The sequence below is a fragment of the Camponotus floridanus genome, unplaced genomic scaffold (genome assembly GCF_003227725.1).
Source record: "Camponotus floridanus strain SB8 unplaced genomic scaffold, Cflo_v7.5 scaffold53, whole genome shotgun sequence".
Taxonomy (NCBI): domain Eukaryota; kingdom Metazoa; phylum Arthropoda; class Insecta; order Hymenoptera; family Formicidae; genus Camponotus; species Camponotus floridanus.
The window spans coordinates 1,045,220-1,061,678 of record NW_020229692.1 but is presented as its reverse complement, the minus strand read 5'-3'; the positions used below and the strand labels follow the sequence as shown (position 1 = coordinate 1,061,678).

At 26.6% G+C, this 16,459-nt stretch overlaps 1 protein-coding gene across 1 annotated transcript; it reads left to right on the top strand.

Moving 5' to 3' along the window:
* Positions 1 to 1,655: 1,655 nt before the first annotated feature.
* Positions 1,656 to 14,056, top strand: LOC105253964. Its single transcript, XM_025412583.1, has 20 exons — positions 1,656 to 1,846; positions 2,247 to 2,410; positions 3,294 to 3,647; positions 3,866 to 3,981; positions 4,292 to 4,462; positions 4,570 to 4,826; positions 5,022 to 5,230; positions 5,336 to 5,610; positions 5,882 to 6,076; positions 6,151 to 6,216; positions 8,443 to 8,612; positions 9,122 to 9,285; positions 9,588 to 9,941; positions 10,225 to 10,340; positions 11,050 to 11,223; positions 12,011 to 12,264; positions 12,353 to 12,561; positions 12,644 to 12,918; positions 13,624 to 13,818; positions 13,887 to 14,056. The coding sequence occupies exons 1-20, from the start codon at positions 1,690 to 1,692 to the stop codon at positions 13,963 to 13,965; spliced, it is 3,954 nt and encodes a 1,317-aa protein (XP_025268368.1). The 5' UTR covers positions 1,656 to 1,689; the 3' UTR covers positions 13,966 to 14,056.
* The last annotated feature ends 2,403 nt before the right edge of the window (positions 14,057 to 16,459 follow it).

Here is a 16,459-nt window from a genome sequence, read left to right as displayed (position 1 = left end):
GTGTGTATGTGTTAGTATCTGTCAATTACATGACTATCAAAAAAGTGAAATTTAAAAGAAAACAAATCTATCTCGAAAATAATTGAATAAATTGAAAATAAATTATTATTTATATATAATTATTATTTATATATATTATTTATATATAATCTCAGATAAAATTTGCTAATTGTAAGATTTATATTATCATATATTTTTAGGGAATATATATATATATATATATATATATATATATATATAAACAAATTTCTTTATATTCCAAAATAATATATTTTATTTAAACAAAATTAATTTTATATGTTTATTTATTAAGGAAATTAAATATAAAACTCAAGTATAAATCATAATTTAATCAAACAGCAATGTGAGCGATTAATGAATAAAAAATTTATAACTATATTGTCATATGCATATAAATAATTGAAAATAAAATACTTTATTATTATTTATCATATGTTTATTACGAGAACGTAGAGAATCCCTCGTTAAATATTCATAGCAATTTGCATAAATCTTAAACAAAGATATTTGTACTATCAAATATCTTTCTGTTATACATTATAATAAAATTTATATGAAATCGAAGTTCTTGAGATAGGACTTGAGAAATAAAGCCAAAAAAAAGAAATAAAAGAAACAACTCTTACGCTGTTAATAAAAAATTCATTCCATTCGTTTCTCCGCTCTCTCTCCACTCATTCATAATTCCGCAATTTTCTACAAAAATAACTATGAATAAGAAGAAAACATAGAAGAAAATGTCCCAAAAATTTGATTGATAATTAATATACATTATTGAGAATTAATATACATTATTTTCCTCTGAAAGCATTTCTTTTAATTCTTTACTTTTTAGTTAGTATCGCATTTAACAATAAATAAAACTGTGTTTTGACGAACTTAATTGTTTGATACGAGAATCGCATTACAAAAGTGAGAGTAATAAACGAACATATTTTCTATATCAAAAACTTCTTAGTTTTCAGTTCTTCAATTACTATTCTAATGTTTAATTTAATGCAAACCCAATTTATCTGACATCAGAATTACGTTCAATACAACAATCAGATAAGTGTACTAAACATAAGCGTAAGAATGTAAATTTTTCTTCCACGATAAAAGAAAATATATAAGATAATTAAGAAAATGTATAAGAAAATATATGTAAGATAATTTCTCGAAAATTATAACCGCAATTTAAGCATGGAAAGAAATATGGGAATAAGTCGCTCAGCTGCGATTCTTCGTAGATTCCTCAAGTCAATTCTTTACACTATCACTATCATCTTGAATATTGCATTAGGAGGAACGAAAAGGTGTATTTATAAGAACGAAGAAAGTTGGTTATAAATCTTAAGAAGTATCTGGACATATAGAATCTGCTGATTAAGTCATATTATATTATACCAAGCGGAATTATGTCAAATTGTTGCACGCTAAACGAGCATCTATCGGACATTTTTAAATATTTACGAAGTCATAATAATACTCGTTATCGTTTATGCTCCCCATTTCTTTGCGGATTCGTTATATCATTACACGCGAATTATATGAAATTATCATGAATATCGAGATATTGTAGTACGAAAAATATGATACGCGAATATATACTCAATATCATGAGTACAATCTCAATCGACAATCTCAACAAATCTTTGCAGTTGCTTAGAGCAGACGAAAGCGATAGGAATGATCTTAGTTGTCCTATTCTCTATCGCGTTTTCACTCGGCCGTGATGTAAACGCATCATCTCGCGTCGACGATATTATTGTAAGATTTATCGTCAACGCAACGCCCGTCCTATTCCCACCTTCGAGACTATCTCTACAATTATGCATCAGATACGGTAAGACTTTCATAATTATATATGTTAATCACTTAGTGCGAAAGAAAACTAAATTTTCAACAATAATCAATTAGAAGCGATTATTGTTATTGTTAAATTAATTTTTTTATCGGTTAAAATTTGCTGCTAATGAAAATATTTTATTCAAAAATGAAGACTTTAAAATTTGAAGAAAAATAATCTTGACCAAAAAATTACGTTGATTATAACATTTCCCAGTTAGAATAATTTCTTTCTTACATATTTTTCCCTGTCATCGAGAGCAAAATATTTTAAATAGTCAAATTACACGATTTATTCTGCATACATAATGTAATGATATATGTTCATTCTAATTATTACTGAAAAAATGTATAAGAATATTTAATGTATTCAAATTAACTCAAATATATTCTCATAGATGATACGATTAAATTATCGAGAATGCTATCAAAGAATCACTTGATGCACAGTATTCATAATTTTTATCAAGAATTCAATCCAAGAATTTACAATAATTTAGAACATCGAAATTTGTACGTGTTGGACTTGGATTGCGATTACGCCAGTGATGTTTTACGACAGGTAAATTTTTTAAATGAAATCGCAAAAATTCCTAAGTATAAATATTTCAACAAAATAAAATAAATTTCAAATAAATTTTATTTATGATATGGAGGAAATATTGATTAAAATCTATCTTTGCATAGTTCGATATAGAAATATAAATATTTATATATATATAATAATTATATATAAATAATAGTAATAAACAAATCTTATTATACATATGTAATATGTATAATAAGTATACATATATAAGTATACATATATAATTACATATAATTAAATATAATTATATGTAAACCTTTTCTCGGGATTATTACGAGAATTGTAATTTTGACAAGTTACAATAAGAATTAAAATAATAATGATCAATAAGAATTATCGAAATGTTCGAAGAATCGATTAACATTATACTAATATATTTCATAAAAGCTGTCTTCAAAATACAAAGACTTTATTTTCCAAACTGTCAACAATCAATATTTCTTGTATCATTAGAACAAAATATATTTATAATTTAATTTATTTTATCTAAATATACAGAACGTTTTCAAATATTTTATTTATGTTTGACAAAAGCACAGTACAAATACGAATATAAATAATAGATGTAAATATCATATGTAAATCTCAAATAAAATAATAAAAAAAGTTAGAGAAATTCTATCATTGTATCATTATAAATTTTATTCGTCACTCATGTAATTTTAAATTTTGCAAACAAAATCGATATAAAGAGTATTTATTCAGTTAATTCAATAAGATGAAGTTACGCATATTACTAAAAAAAAATCACTAAAATTTTGATTGTCTAATAATCATCATTTTTTTATATATCTGTATATTAATCTGTATATTAATCTCCTAGTTAATATAATCAATGTCTCAAATTAAATGACAGGCACATTCGAAGAAAATGTTCGTTGCTCCGACAAAATGGTTGCTTCTTCAAAACAGAAAAACACTAACCAATAACAATGATAATGCCAATTTAACTTCCACATATGATGATTCGATTTTGGAAATTTTCGAAGACTTAGCAGTCTATCCCGATAGCGACGTGCTTCTCGCAACAAGATTTGACGGTGATTTTCTCCGATTAATGTCCGTATATCGGCCAAGCCCGCAGCGAGGAGTAATATGGGAAGATCGTGGAAATTGGACGGCCGAAAATGGTCTACAAATGAAAACTTTTGATGTGGCTTCAGCACGCAGAAGAAATCTTCAACAAACAGTCCTTAAATCTGCTATCGTGGTACTTTGAATCCTATTATATTTATCAATCATACACTTACTCATAAACGAGTACTTGTGTCAAAGATTTTTATTTCCAACACACATACACATACATTATGTAACTTCAATTATAAAATTTAATTTAAAAAATGTCAGAATATGCTTGTATATACCTTGATTTTAAAGATTTCAAATATTTTTGAACATAAAAATATATTTCTCCATGTATAATTGTAGATAACAGATCCCAACTCGATCAATCATTTAACTGATTTCAAAGATAAATCTATAGATGCTGTTGCGAAAGCTGGATATCCATCTGTAATGCATTTAGTGAATCGAATGAATGCAACGTGAGTTCGGCACATTTCTCGACATTATTGTGTTAATAATATTTCGACGTAATGTTTAGTATTATTAATATTCCATAATAAATATTAATAATATATTATATATTATTATTAATATTCCATAATAAATATTAATAATATATTAATAATTTAATAATATATTAATAATAATTTTTGATTGAGAAACAGTTTTTTTAATTGTTTTATTTGCGAAAATGATACGAACGAGATGAATCTTAAATATATATATATTCATATAATGCTTTAAAATTGCTGAGTTAAAATTTTAAACTTTTGTTTTATATGATTACAGGATAAGTTTTGAAATTACAAATAGCTGGGGATATCGTATTGAAAATGGTTCTTGGAGCGGAATGACAGGGATGCTTGAACGACACGAAATTGATATTGGCGGCACCGCTTCATTTCTTGTACCAGAACGTCTCGGTGTTGTACAATATATCCAATTATATACGCACACTAAGTAAGACAGACATTTATTAAATTTGAATATGATTTCATTCATTTTCTATTTTTTTAATGCTAGAATTTTATATATACATATATACAAGAAGTTGCATTTTTTTGCAGCGCACGTTTTGTATTTCGCCGACCATTATTGTCGAGTGTGCGCAATATATTTATCTTGCCCTTCCAACAAAATGTCTGGATAGCCATTGCCGTATTTCTCACTTTAATTTTCTGTTTGCTCTACTTGTCTATTAAATGGGAATATTATCAAAATAGAAATAAAACAAAATCAGCAGATTACTGGAAACAGCTAAATCCCAGGGAGCAAACAGTCAGCGATAACTTATTTATTCTTTTAGGCGCATTTTCTCAACAAGGTACAATGTTAATTAACTTTGATCTCCGAATATTATTCGAAAATAATAAAAATGTTTTTAAATAAACTTCAAATAAAATAGATTAAATTTCATTTTACTTAAATTATTTTGATAAAAAAATTTACTGCTTCGCAGATATACGAATTAAATTTTTTTATTTTGTTCAACATAAAATTTATAAATTTTCTTTTACAGGATACGTATATGAACCGTATAGAGTCTCGTCTCGAATTGTCACTTTAATGTTATTATTGGCTTCACTCAGTCTCTACGCGGCTTATACAGCAAATATTGTAGGTCTGCTGCAATCTACTACAGATTCAATCAAAACTCTTTCGGATCTTTTTTACAGTCCGTTAAAACTGGGTGCGCAAGATATCGTGTACAATCGATATTATTTCAAGGTTCGTAAATCGAAACTGCGATAATTAATAATATAAATTTATTTCAAAATTATTAATAGCAAGAAATAAATATAAAAAATAAATGAATATTTTGTGAAATGGCAGTTATTTCAAGATCCAGTTAGAAAATCGATTGTGGAACAGCGAATCGAATCAAAAGGACGCAAATCTAATTGGATGTCCATGGAAGAAGGTGTAAGTCGAATAAAAAACGAACTCTTTGCGTTCCATGGTGAAATTGGTTCGATGTATCAGTTAATGGAAGCTACATACCAGGAGGAAGAAAAGTGCGGCCTGACTGAAATCGATTTTTTAAAAGTAACAGAACCGCTTCTCGTGATACAAATGCAATCGCCTTATTCAGAAATAATAAAAAATGGGTAAAGTATTTCAAATTATTTTCATAAATATAAATTCTTGCAAGTTCAAAATGTCAGATATAAAAATGTTTTAATATTTAATATTTAACAAAATATTGCATAAATTCAAGAAAAAAATTTATTAACGCTTTTTTTTCTAATTATATATCGTGCGTATAAATCAACAAATTAATGAACACTTTAATGAATAAACGTATAATAATAATAAACGAATGAATAAACTGATAATGTAATTCTTGAAACATTCGATACTCAGAAAAGATATTTTCAGAGCTTTGAAATTGAGGGAATATGGGCTTAAATATCGCACGGAGTATCGCTTGTATACAAGAAAGCCCATATGTTCAAGTAAGACTAATTTCATCACTATCGGTTTCACTGAATGCTCCTTTGCTTTGGTGATAATGGGCTATGGGATGCTTTTCGCAATAATTATATTTGTGCTCGAGTTGTTGTGGTACAAGAAGTAAGGAATAATAAAATCTTTGTTGTTACTTTTATTATGTACCTCATATGATACTTATACATTTTCTTTGACAGACAAAATGCACTTGCAACGTCACACATCAAAGAAGACACATCAAATGTAGGAACTATCGCTTATATTGATTAAATATTTGCAAAAATTCATGTATACTCATCCAAAAAAAAACTAGAAGTATCCAAATTATTTGCTATTATATCACTATTAAATATCAAAATGGTAATTCTATGAGAAATTTTATTCGTTGAATGCTTTCTCATTGTTTTTATAACAATGGCAAATCATAAATTATGATTAAATTATGGTTACATTGATTTCGTGAAAAGGCACTGACAAGAAAATGAGAGAAAACTGATTTCACGCGATTATTGACTCATCACGTGAGTTATTACTAAAAATAACAATACATAATTCTTTTCTTTTTATAAGCTGAAACACCTTTTTTAATTTTATAACCTAATTTTTTTTCTATAATACTGGATATTTTTTTTATAATATTTTCTAGAATATAAACTATTTCAGTTTGAAGACATTTTGCATTAATTACAATGATAATCTTATTAAAAATTCTCGTTATCTTACAAAAATTAACGCGGAAATTATCAGCAATACGAAAAAAATTTATTTATTCTTATTTCATTTTATCCTTTTTTCTCTTATCATATGTATAGTGCGTGTATATGAATAAATCAAGAATGATATAATATTGATTATTTTATAGATTTACCACCAAGACACATAATCTGCTTAAGATAATCATGTATTTATGCAAAAATATCTTGCCACAATCTAAAAAAAATATATTAATATAAATGTCATAAACAAAATAAATATATCGATATTTAGATTGTACAAATCACTCTTGCAATAATAATAATAAATTAATAATAAATTACTTATACATATCCTAAGAAAAATATCCAATAGTTCTCGGAAAAAACCATTCCAGCATTTTATCCGATTGGTTTTGAACGGATCTTGGGCTATCCGATAAAATGTAATTTCCGATTAAATATAAACGGATAATGAACGGATGATTTATTTATCTGTTCAAATTAATATACAATATTATTGGATATTGTATTTGATCGGATAAAAACAGAATATTCTATTTTCGATCAAACTGAATATCCGATTTAATGTACTATTTTCGAAAAAATATGTCCGATGAAATAGATTGGATTATCCATTAAAAACGTCCGATAATTGCGCATGACCAGGCGAATCAGGTGTGCACGAGTTTGTATTTTAGTATCAGTATTACTTGTGATCAGTGTAAATCCTGTTTTATTCGCGATTTTTGCTTTTTTTCCATAATTATTGAGATTTTAATTAAAGAAAATCTCCGAACAAGACACACTTATTCGCCGATTTTCTATAATTAATATCTCAATAACTTGTAAAAATGATTATATGGATTTTTCTATTCAGCTCTATCAATTCATAAGCATTATAGTGCCAATTATCAATATAATTTGAACAGATTTTTTGAAAATATTCATTGATATTTATTATTATATATAATTTGGGAAAATTCCCCGATCAAGAGTTAGATCTATTGGTCGGATATAATGTAATCGAATCTGTTCAAAAAGTAAAAAAGAAATAGATTATTTTAGATCAGATATTTTCTGATTGAAATTTTCTGATCGGATATCTTTGATCGGTCATTTCGGCCTTCATCGATTTTTTTCCGATTAAAGAGGTAATATCTGTTCGTTACCTTTTGAGAGGATTTTCCGTTCAATTTTAACCAAATATTTTCTCAATGTAATAATAAAATAATTGTTTACACATTACACGTAAGAAAAATTTTGTAAGATTAAACAATATTTGCAAATAAAATACACACTACAAGGATACATATAAGCCGCACAATTCATGTCACAATAAATAACAGAAATCTCAGCTGATTTTTCACATTAAAACATAGACTCCCTTCTTTACCTTTCCTACGTCATGAAATTCCTTGCACTATTATTATTCAGATAGTCTTTGATTGCAGTATTAGGAAAAATTTGTGAGAACTATGAAAGCTGCAAAATCTTTAAAATTATACGTTTTATGATAATGAATAATCTATGAATAATCTATTTGTAGACTTTGTCATGTCAGCGTACCATGGTGTTTGAATATTTCACATGAAGTAACAATACTCGCATTGCATGCATGCTTATTTTCACATCAACTGAATTACATTTTTTCGTAGATTTATAAACGGTTTCATTACAGGCAAAATTATATGAAACTGGTATACATGCGGAAAAATTATGATGTAGGGATGATCAATATTATCGATCGAACATTATCCCGAAGAAATCTTTGCGCAGTTGTTGAATAAATACAAGAGCGATCAGAATGTTTTCTATGATATTGTGTATCCTTATATTGTCTTTCGATAATGGCATGATCGCATTTTCTCATCAGATCGACGATATTATTCTAAAATTTATCATCGATACAAAGCCAATTTTATTCCCTCCGTCGAGGGTATCTTTACACTTGTGCATCAGCTATGGTAAGATTTTCGAATTCATTATTAACATACGAATGAGATTTTTTAAAAGTAGCAGGTATATGTACATACATACATACATACATATATATATATATATATATATATATATATATGTATATATATATATATATATATATATATATATATATGTGTTCAAACAGCTTTCACTTTAAAAATTGAGAGTGGATTAGATTTGCAAGATGGTAAAGAAATGATAGCGCCGCTTTCTTAATGAAATAATTATTAAATTAATATTGCAAAATAATTATTAAAAAGATTGCAAAATGTAAAGCATTTTTCTGCTCAGTTTATTGTGCTCTCTCTATCTGCTCACGAAAATTGGTTCAATATCCTTTATCAAACATCCTGTATATTAAAATAAAATATTATTATATATTATTATAAAATATTATTATTATATGATTAGAAGATCACGATACATTCCTTTCTACTTTAAACAAAAAAAATATACAAAAATTTTAATAGTTGACAGTTTTCCTTCTTTTCAGATGACACAATTAAATTATCCAGGAAACTGTCGAGTCTGCATCTAATGCATGGCATTCATAATATTATCCCAGATTTCGACCGAAGAATTTACGATGACCTGGAACATCAAAATCTGTACGTGTTGGACCTGGATTGCAATTACGCCATTGAAATTTTACAGCAGGTATCAAATGCTTTTAAAACTTCTATCATATTTCTACTATACTTTCCACGCTTTTTCGTAAATACAACGTGGATACAAACATATAGTGTTATTGACTCTCGAGTTAAAAAAAAAACCGTAGCTCTCACTGATAATAAATATTAATAATCTCGATCGAGACTCTAATAACGTTTATTCATCAATGCTCAATTACATAATCAATTACGACTAAAAATAAAATCATTAACATTAACAGTCGCAAAAAATTATCTCATTTTATTTCTAAATAAATAAATTAATTATGATCTGATATTATACAATAGGTGAATTTGAATAGAATGTTCGTCGCCCCAATGAAATGGCTACTCCTTCAAGATCGAAAAACGCGAATCGACAATGATGATAATGCCAACTTAACATTTACATATGATAATTCGATTTTGGAAGTTTTCGAAGATTTAGCCGTTTATCCTGATAGTGATGTGATTCTCGCAACAAGATTAGACGGTGATTTTTTCCAACTCACATCTGTATATCGGCCAAGCCCACAACGAGGAGTGATATCGGAAGATCGTGGAAATTGGACGAACGAAAATGGTCTACAAATAAAAACTTTCGATGTGGCTTCAGCACGTAGAAGAAATCTTCAACAAACGGCTCTTAAATCTGTTCTCGTGGTACTTTGAATATGTATTCATTTTCGAAAAGAGGCATATATTGTATATATAAACATAATCGAAGATCAAGCAACAAAATAAAATATGTGTGTGTGTGTGTGTAATACATATCTTTTACTACTATATATTTTATAAGAAAAAAAAAAAATATATATATATATATATACATACAAAAAGTAAAAAAAAAATAATAGTAGTCAGATAACTTGAGATGTATATAACTGTATTTTATATATTTTTAATTTTTTATATATAAAAAAATATCTTTTCTTTTCAATTTCAGATAATGCATCCCGATAGTGTAAATCATTTGGATGATTATAAGTATAAAACTATAGATCCACTTCCGAAAATTGGTTATATCTGGGTAAACCATATAATAAATCGAATGAATGCAACGTAAGTCATGCATAATGTCTTTTTGACATTAAAAAATGCAGACAACTGCCTATAAACGTTGACTGAAATTTTTTCTCTAGATTGCATTTCATTTTTGCCTTATTCACCAATGCTCAATAAATTTGAAATGCAATAGTTTCTTCCGCATTCCTTGCCAATAATATATATAGAATATTTATGAAGATTTTCAGCTTATAAAGGAATTTAGGTTCGAATGATGGTAACAATTTAATTAATTACGAATTAGTCGTAAATGCAAATAATATTCAAAATGATGTAATAAAGTCATAATTTGATCTCAAATATGACGAAATTACTAATTAATGCAATTATAACAGTAACTGACCTACAATATGTTTTAGACGTCAACAATCTATAAATCTTTTTTTAATTATGTTATATGCATGATTATGTGTATGAATGATGATCATATAATTAAATGAATCATTTATCAGCAGAAATTATGTATAACTTAATTTTAATTAATTGCTTATAGTTCAATATTATCAATCTCAAATATACCAGAAAAAGAAACCAATCTTGTCAAGAACACATATTTTAATCTGCAACTAATAAACAAGAGATTAATATTCTAATTTATATAAAACGAGAAATTAATAAATTTTGTTATTTTATCATTCATATATGATAGCCTCGTAAAATAACTGACAAGAGTCAATTATCGCCATTAAATTTTTTTCTTATATAGAGTAAATTTTACATTTGTGAACACCTGGGGAGAAACTAAACTTCCAAATGGATCTTGGATCGGAATGGTCGGAATGTTAATTCGACATGAGATTGATATTGGTGGTACTGTTATGTTTATCTTGAAGGATCTTTTGAATGAAGTCGATTATTTGCCACTACTAGCGCATGTTAAGTAAGTCACATTCAATCTGCGATCAGTCAATTTTTTCTTCACTTTTTTACAATATTACAATATTATATTATATGCATAGTGAATCTATCCTATAGATATAAAACGATTAAAGCGGTATGCTAATCAAAGTGTAATGTTATACAATAGTATCGTGTCTATAAAAGATAATATTAGAAAAGAGAAATTGAAGAATAATTGTATTTTAAAAAAATATAAAACAAATGGCAGATGATGAAGGTTTCTTTTCTTGTTCAAGGATATTATATTTAAAAAAAAATAACATAATATGTTTAAAAAATTGTTCTTTTTAAAAAAAGAAAAAAACGCCAAGTATATGCTTTACTTGTGAAAAACTATTATATTTATTACTGTAAAAAATGCTTTACAAAATAGCATTATTTTCACTTCTACAAAATAGTATCATTATACTTGATAATATTTTGTATATTTTTTTGTTCTAAAAATGGCCTATTTTGTTTATTTCTTTTAAGTTGAATAAATAGAAATAGAACTAGAAATAAAAAAACTAATTCAAGTTTGTCAAAAAACTTTTGAAAATTTTTCTCAAGTTTAATATTACTGATGATAGTCACATTTGATTAGCACATACACACACACATACCATTCTAAAATTTAATAATGTACTTCGAATATTCATCATCAATAATAATATTAATAATTAATAAAAACATTTTATTCTTTCTATTACATTATTTATTATTATTCGGATCACAATATCGCTAATATTGATATATAACTCAATCTAATTATATAAAATTTTATACAGGACGGCATTCGTATTTCGACAACCATTATTATCGTCCGTAAAAAATATCTTCATCTTACCCTTTGAAAAAAAAGTTTGGATAGCAATCGCCATATTCCTCCTTGTCGTCTTTCTCTTATTATATTTATCTATGAAATGGGAATATAATCGAAATATGATGAACAAATTGTTACCCTCGTTTAAACAAACAAATATCGGCGATCCAACGCTCGGCGATGATGCTTTAATTCTTTTAGGCGCTTTTGCTCAACAAGGTATTTAATCTAACGAATCCTAATTCTCAATTTGTAAGTTAAAATATTCATAATATTTAAAGTAAACCTATATAAATTGTCTTTGCAGGTTATGCATACGAGCCATTCAAAATTTCAACTCGAATCATCACTCTCATGTTACTACTAGCCTCGCTACTTCTTTACGCGGCTTATACAGCGAATATTGTAGCTCTATTGCAGTCTCCTGCGGATTCTATTCAAACTCTCTCCGATCTCTTGCATAGTCCGTTAACTCTCGCTGCGGAAGACGTCATATACGCTCATAATATGTTCAAGGTTCAGAAATTACAAAAAGTTAATTTTCCAAAACAAAAAGTTAAATGTTAAAAAATGTAAGGGAAATAATTTCTATGTATAGACTTATAAAGATCCCATTAGAAAAGCGATCGTGGAAGAGAAAATCGAGCCGAAAGGATATAAATCTAATTGGATGCACGCAGGAGAAGCTGTAAGACGAATAAAAAATGAACCTTTCGCATTTCACGGTTTCACAAGTAGGATGTATAGAACCATGCAAAACATATATCAAGAAGATGAAAAATGCGGTTTAACTGAGATCGATTTTCTCAACACAATAATGCCACATCTTACATTACCAAAACAGTCTCCCTATTTGGAGATAATAAGAAATGGGTAGGAAACTATGTATATATATATATATATATATATATATATATATATATGTATATATGTTTTGTATCATGTTCTTATATCGCGTTCCTAAAATAATAATAATTAAAAATTTACATTTGCATATATAAATTAAAATCTACCATATAATGTCAAAAGTATGTATAAATATATGCATATATAATATGTGTTTTAATTTTGAAATATTGATATATGAATGTTTTGAAAATTATTTTTTTTCGAATAATCGCCTTGAAAATCGCCTTGTAAGTCGCCTTAATCGCCATAAAATTAATAATGCCATAAAATTAATAATGCCTGTTTTTCGGATAGAATCACACGCATGTACAAACATGAATAATTTCAAAACTATATATAATTAAAAATATGACGTAAAAGAGATTAATAGTTTAAATGCTATATTTTTCAACATTACATTATGATAAACTTTTGACATTATTTATAAAAATGTCAAATGAAAAAAGAAAATTTGTCTTCCCTGTACATGTATGTGTATTATCTTCTCTGAAAAATAAATATCAGAAAATAAATATCTTAAAAAAAATTTTGTCAGAAAAAAGTTTGGTAATTATGCAAATATACAGAGTCATATATGTTACATCCATAAGTCCAAGATATCAGAATAATTTGTGACATGCATTGTAATAAAATAAAAATAAAATTTAAAATATTAAAAAAATTTTTCAGAGCTTTGAAATTACTAGAATACGGACTCAAACAACGGGATGAACATCTTTTCTTCACAAAAAAACCAGAGTGCTCGAATCAGGCCAGTTACATCAGTATTGGTTTTACAGAATGCCACTTTGCGATAGTTGCAATGGGTTCTGGAGTGCTCCTTAGCTTGATTGTGTTTGTACTAGAATGGCTGTGGTATAAAATGTAAGCTTAAAGGCAGATCTCATTTACGCATACTCATATTATTTGTTATCTTACATTTGATTTTACAGACGAGATAAGAATACAATCCAAGAAACGATTCCAACTGTAATAGAAAAAAAAGATCTCGAAATCGAATATATTGATTAGATTGTTACAAAAATCGTTCCAAATAGTATTCGGAAGTATAAGACCACAAACTTTAATATATTATATTTAGGTCGGACACATACACACACACACACACACACATATATAACATTTTGTACATCTATCATATACATGTTTTAACACACACACATATCAAAACATATATGATATTATCTAAAAATAAATCAGTGCATTATCACTGATTTACAATTCTGTACTTATAATTGCTTGTAATCAGTGACTATTCACTAGAGTGAATCAGTGTATTATCACTGAAAAACAGTAAATAGTCACTGATTACAAGCAGTTATAAGTACAGCACTGTAAATCAGTTATAATACACTGATTCACTTTTAGAGAATAGATATACAAAATGTTTTGAACGTATACATGTTTATAGCATTATATTTTATTTGATCTTATCAAGTGACACGGCATATCGAATTCGATGTGATATTCTCCCAATTGTAAATGGCTATCTTTGTTTTACTTCTCATCATATAAATCATAGCCGTGTATTAGAAGATTAGATATAATATATAAAATTCTGTGTATGATATTTTCTGAATTTCTGCGATAAACAAAGCACTTCTCTTTTCTTCTCGCGTATCCTTTTCGCAATTTGAGTGTTCGTGCGCGCGCTTGCGAGAAAAAGTTAATAGTCAATATTAATGTAGATAATTAGATGTAGAAAATACATACACAATTCTATTTGTTCAAGAGAACTTGGCAAATTTTTCCTGAACTTACACATTCCTGATATTATACACTTTTTACATTATACACTAACTTGAAAAAAAAATAAATAGTTTTCCTTGAAAATATATAGAATTTTTGTATATAATAAATACAGAATTCCTGTCTTATATTATACATACATGATTAATAAAATTTGTAATCATGTAGATACTAATAAAGATTATTGTTCATATTATTGTGTTATATTCTTTAGATGTAAAATTAATCACAATGTACAATGTACAATATAATATTGTATTTCACATAATTCTACATAATAAGAGCGAAAAAAATAATCTTAATCAAAAAATATATTAATTTCTAATTTAAAAAGTTAGGTTAGGTTAGTTCGACTGTATTATATTAGAAAGTGGGAAAATATATTGTTTTCATTTATTTATACGTTCAAAATTATTTTAAAAACAAAAATTTTACATTTTCTTATATATAAATAAATAATCTGTAATATATATATTGTTCATCAAAAAAATTCGGAACATGTAATATTAGCGGGCTACTTTTTTGTGAATTTCCAAAATCACAAGTAAAACTCTATCATTCCGATTGTTATCATTTTTATACATATGAAATATTATATACTGTATTGCCTACACATCAAATATACTGCCTACATATCAAATATTATATATTTTATGATACATAAACTAATTTAGCGTCGTGTAAAATCATGTATGAAAATGTAAATCTGCAATTTTTACTGATATTACCTCATATATAATGAACAAAAAAATTTTTTGTATGTCAAAATTTTCACTTTTATATTAAAAAGTTATTATGTATGATAATATATGTATATCTATATATGACAAAAATACAATATTAAATAATAAAAAAATTTTTTAAATATTAACAAATTTGTCTTTACTTAAAACTCTTTTCTTTCCCGAAAAATTAATTTTATAATGTCTATGCAAATATATATCAACTTATTAATATAAATATTATCAACATTTAACTATATTTAACGATATCTGCAGCACAAAAAGCAAAATAAATTTAATGTTCCTTCTCTACAATTAAAAATTCTAGACTAAGAGTATTCCAAATTTTGTTAAATTATAGACCAAATATTAAGCAATTAATAATTTTTTAAAACATCCGAAGTTTTTCTACGAAGCATCGTGCGACAATTCCATCGCTAATGTTAGATGCACAATAGACAAACGTTTCTGAAAAGTGCATATCTTTGATACTTCATGTGATAATATGGAATTACAGCGTGACTTTCTTATATATTTTTAGTTTTTAGCAATTAGTTTTAGTTCCAATAGAGCTCCGCCTATATAATCGACGATTATGTTGTGGCAGCACGGTATCATGTTTTCTATATCAAAAACTTTCTTGTTTTTAGATCTTCAATTAATATCGTAATATTTAATTTAATGTGAACTCAATTTGTCTGATATTAGAATCACGTTCAACACAACAATCAGATAAATATATTATAATATATAAAAATAAACATAAACGTAAGAATGTAAATTTTTCTTCCACGATAAAAAAGAAAAGAGATACGTAAGATATAAAAGATATAAGATATAAGATATACACAAAAGTTATAACCGCAGTTTAAACGTAATATGAAAAGGAATATAGGAATAAGTTGTTCAGCTGCGATTCTTCGTAGATTCTTCAAACCAATTCCTTACACTATCACTATCGGCTTGAATACTGCATTCGGAGGAACAAAAATGTACATTCATAAGAACGAGGAAAGTTGGTTAAATCTTAAGAA

Bases quoted from the DNA above. Each gene is read 5' to 3' on its own strand.
- LOC105253964 (XM_025412583.1), top strand. From the start codon at position 1,690: ATGATCTTAGTTGTCCTATTCTCTATCGCGTTTTCACTCGGCCGTGAT. The intron at 3,982-4,291 runs GTGAGTTCGGCA...ATATGATTACAG, and splicing joins GTGAATCGAATGAATGCAAC to GATAAGTTTTGAAATTACAA. The intron at 12,919-13,623 runs GTAGGAAACTAT...AAAATTTTTCAG, and splicing joins TTGGAGATAATAAGAAATGG to AGCTTTGAAATTACTAGAAT.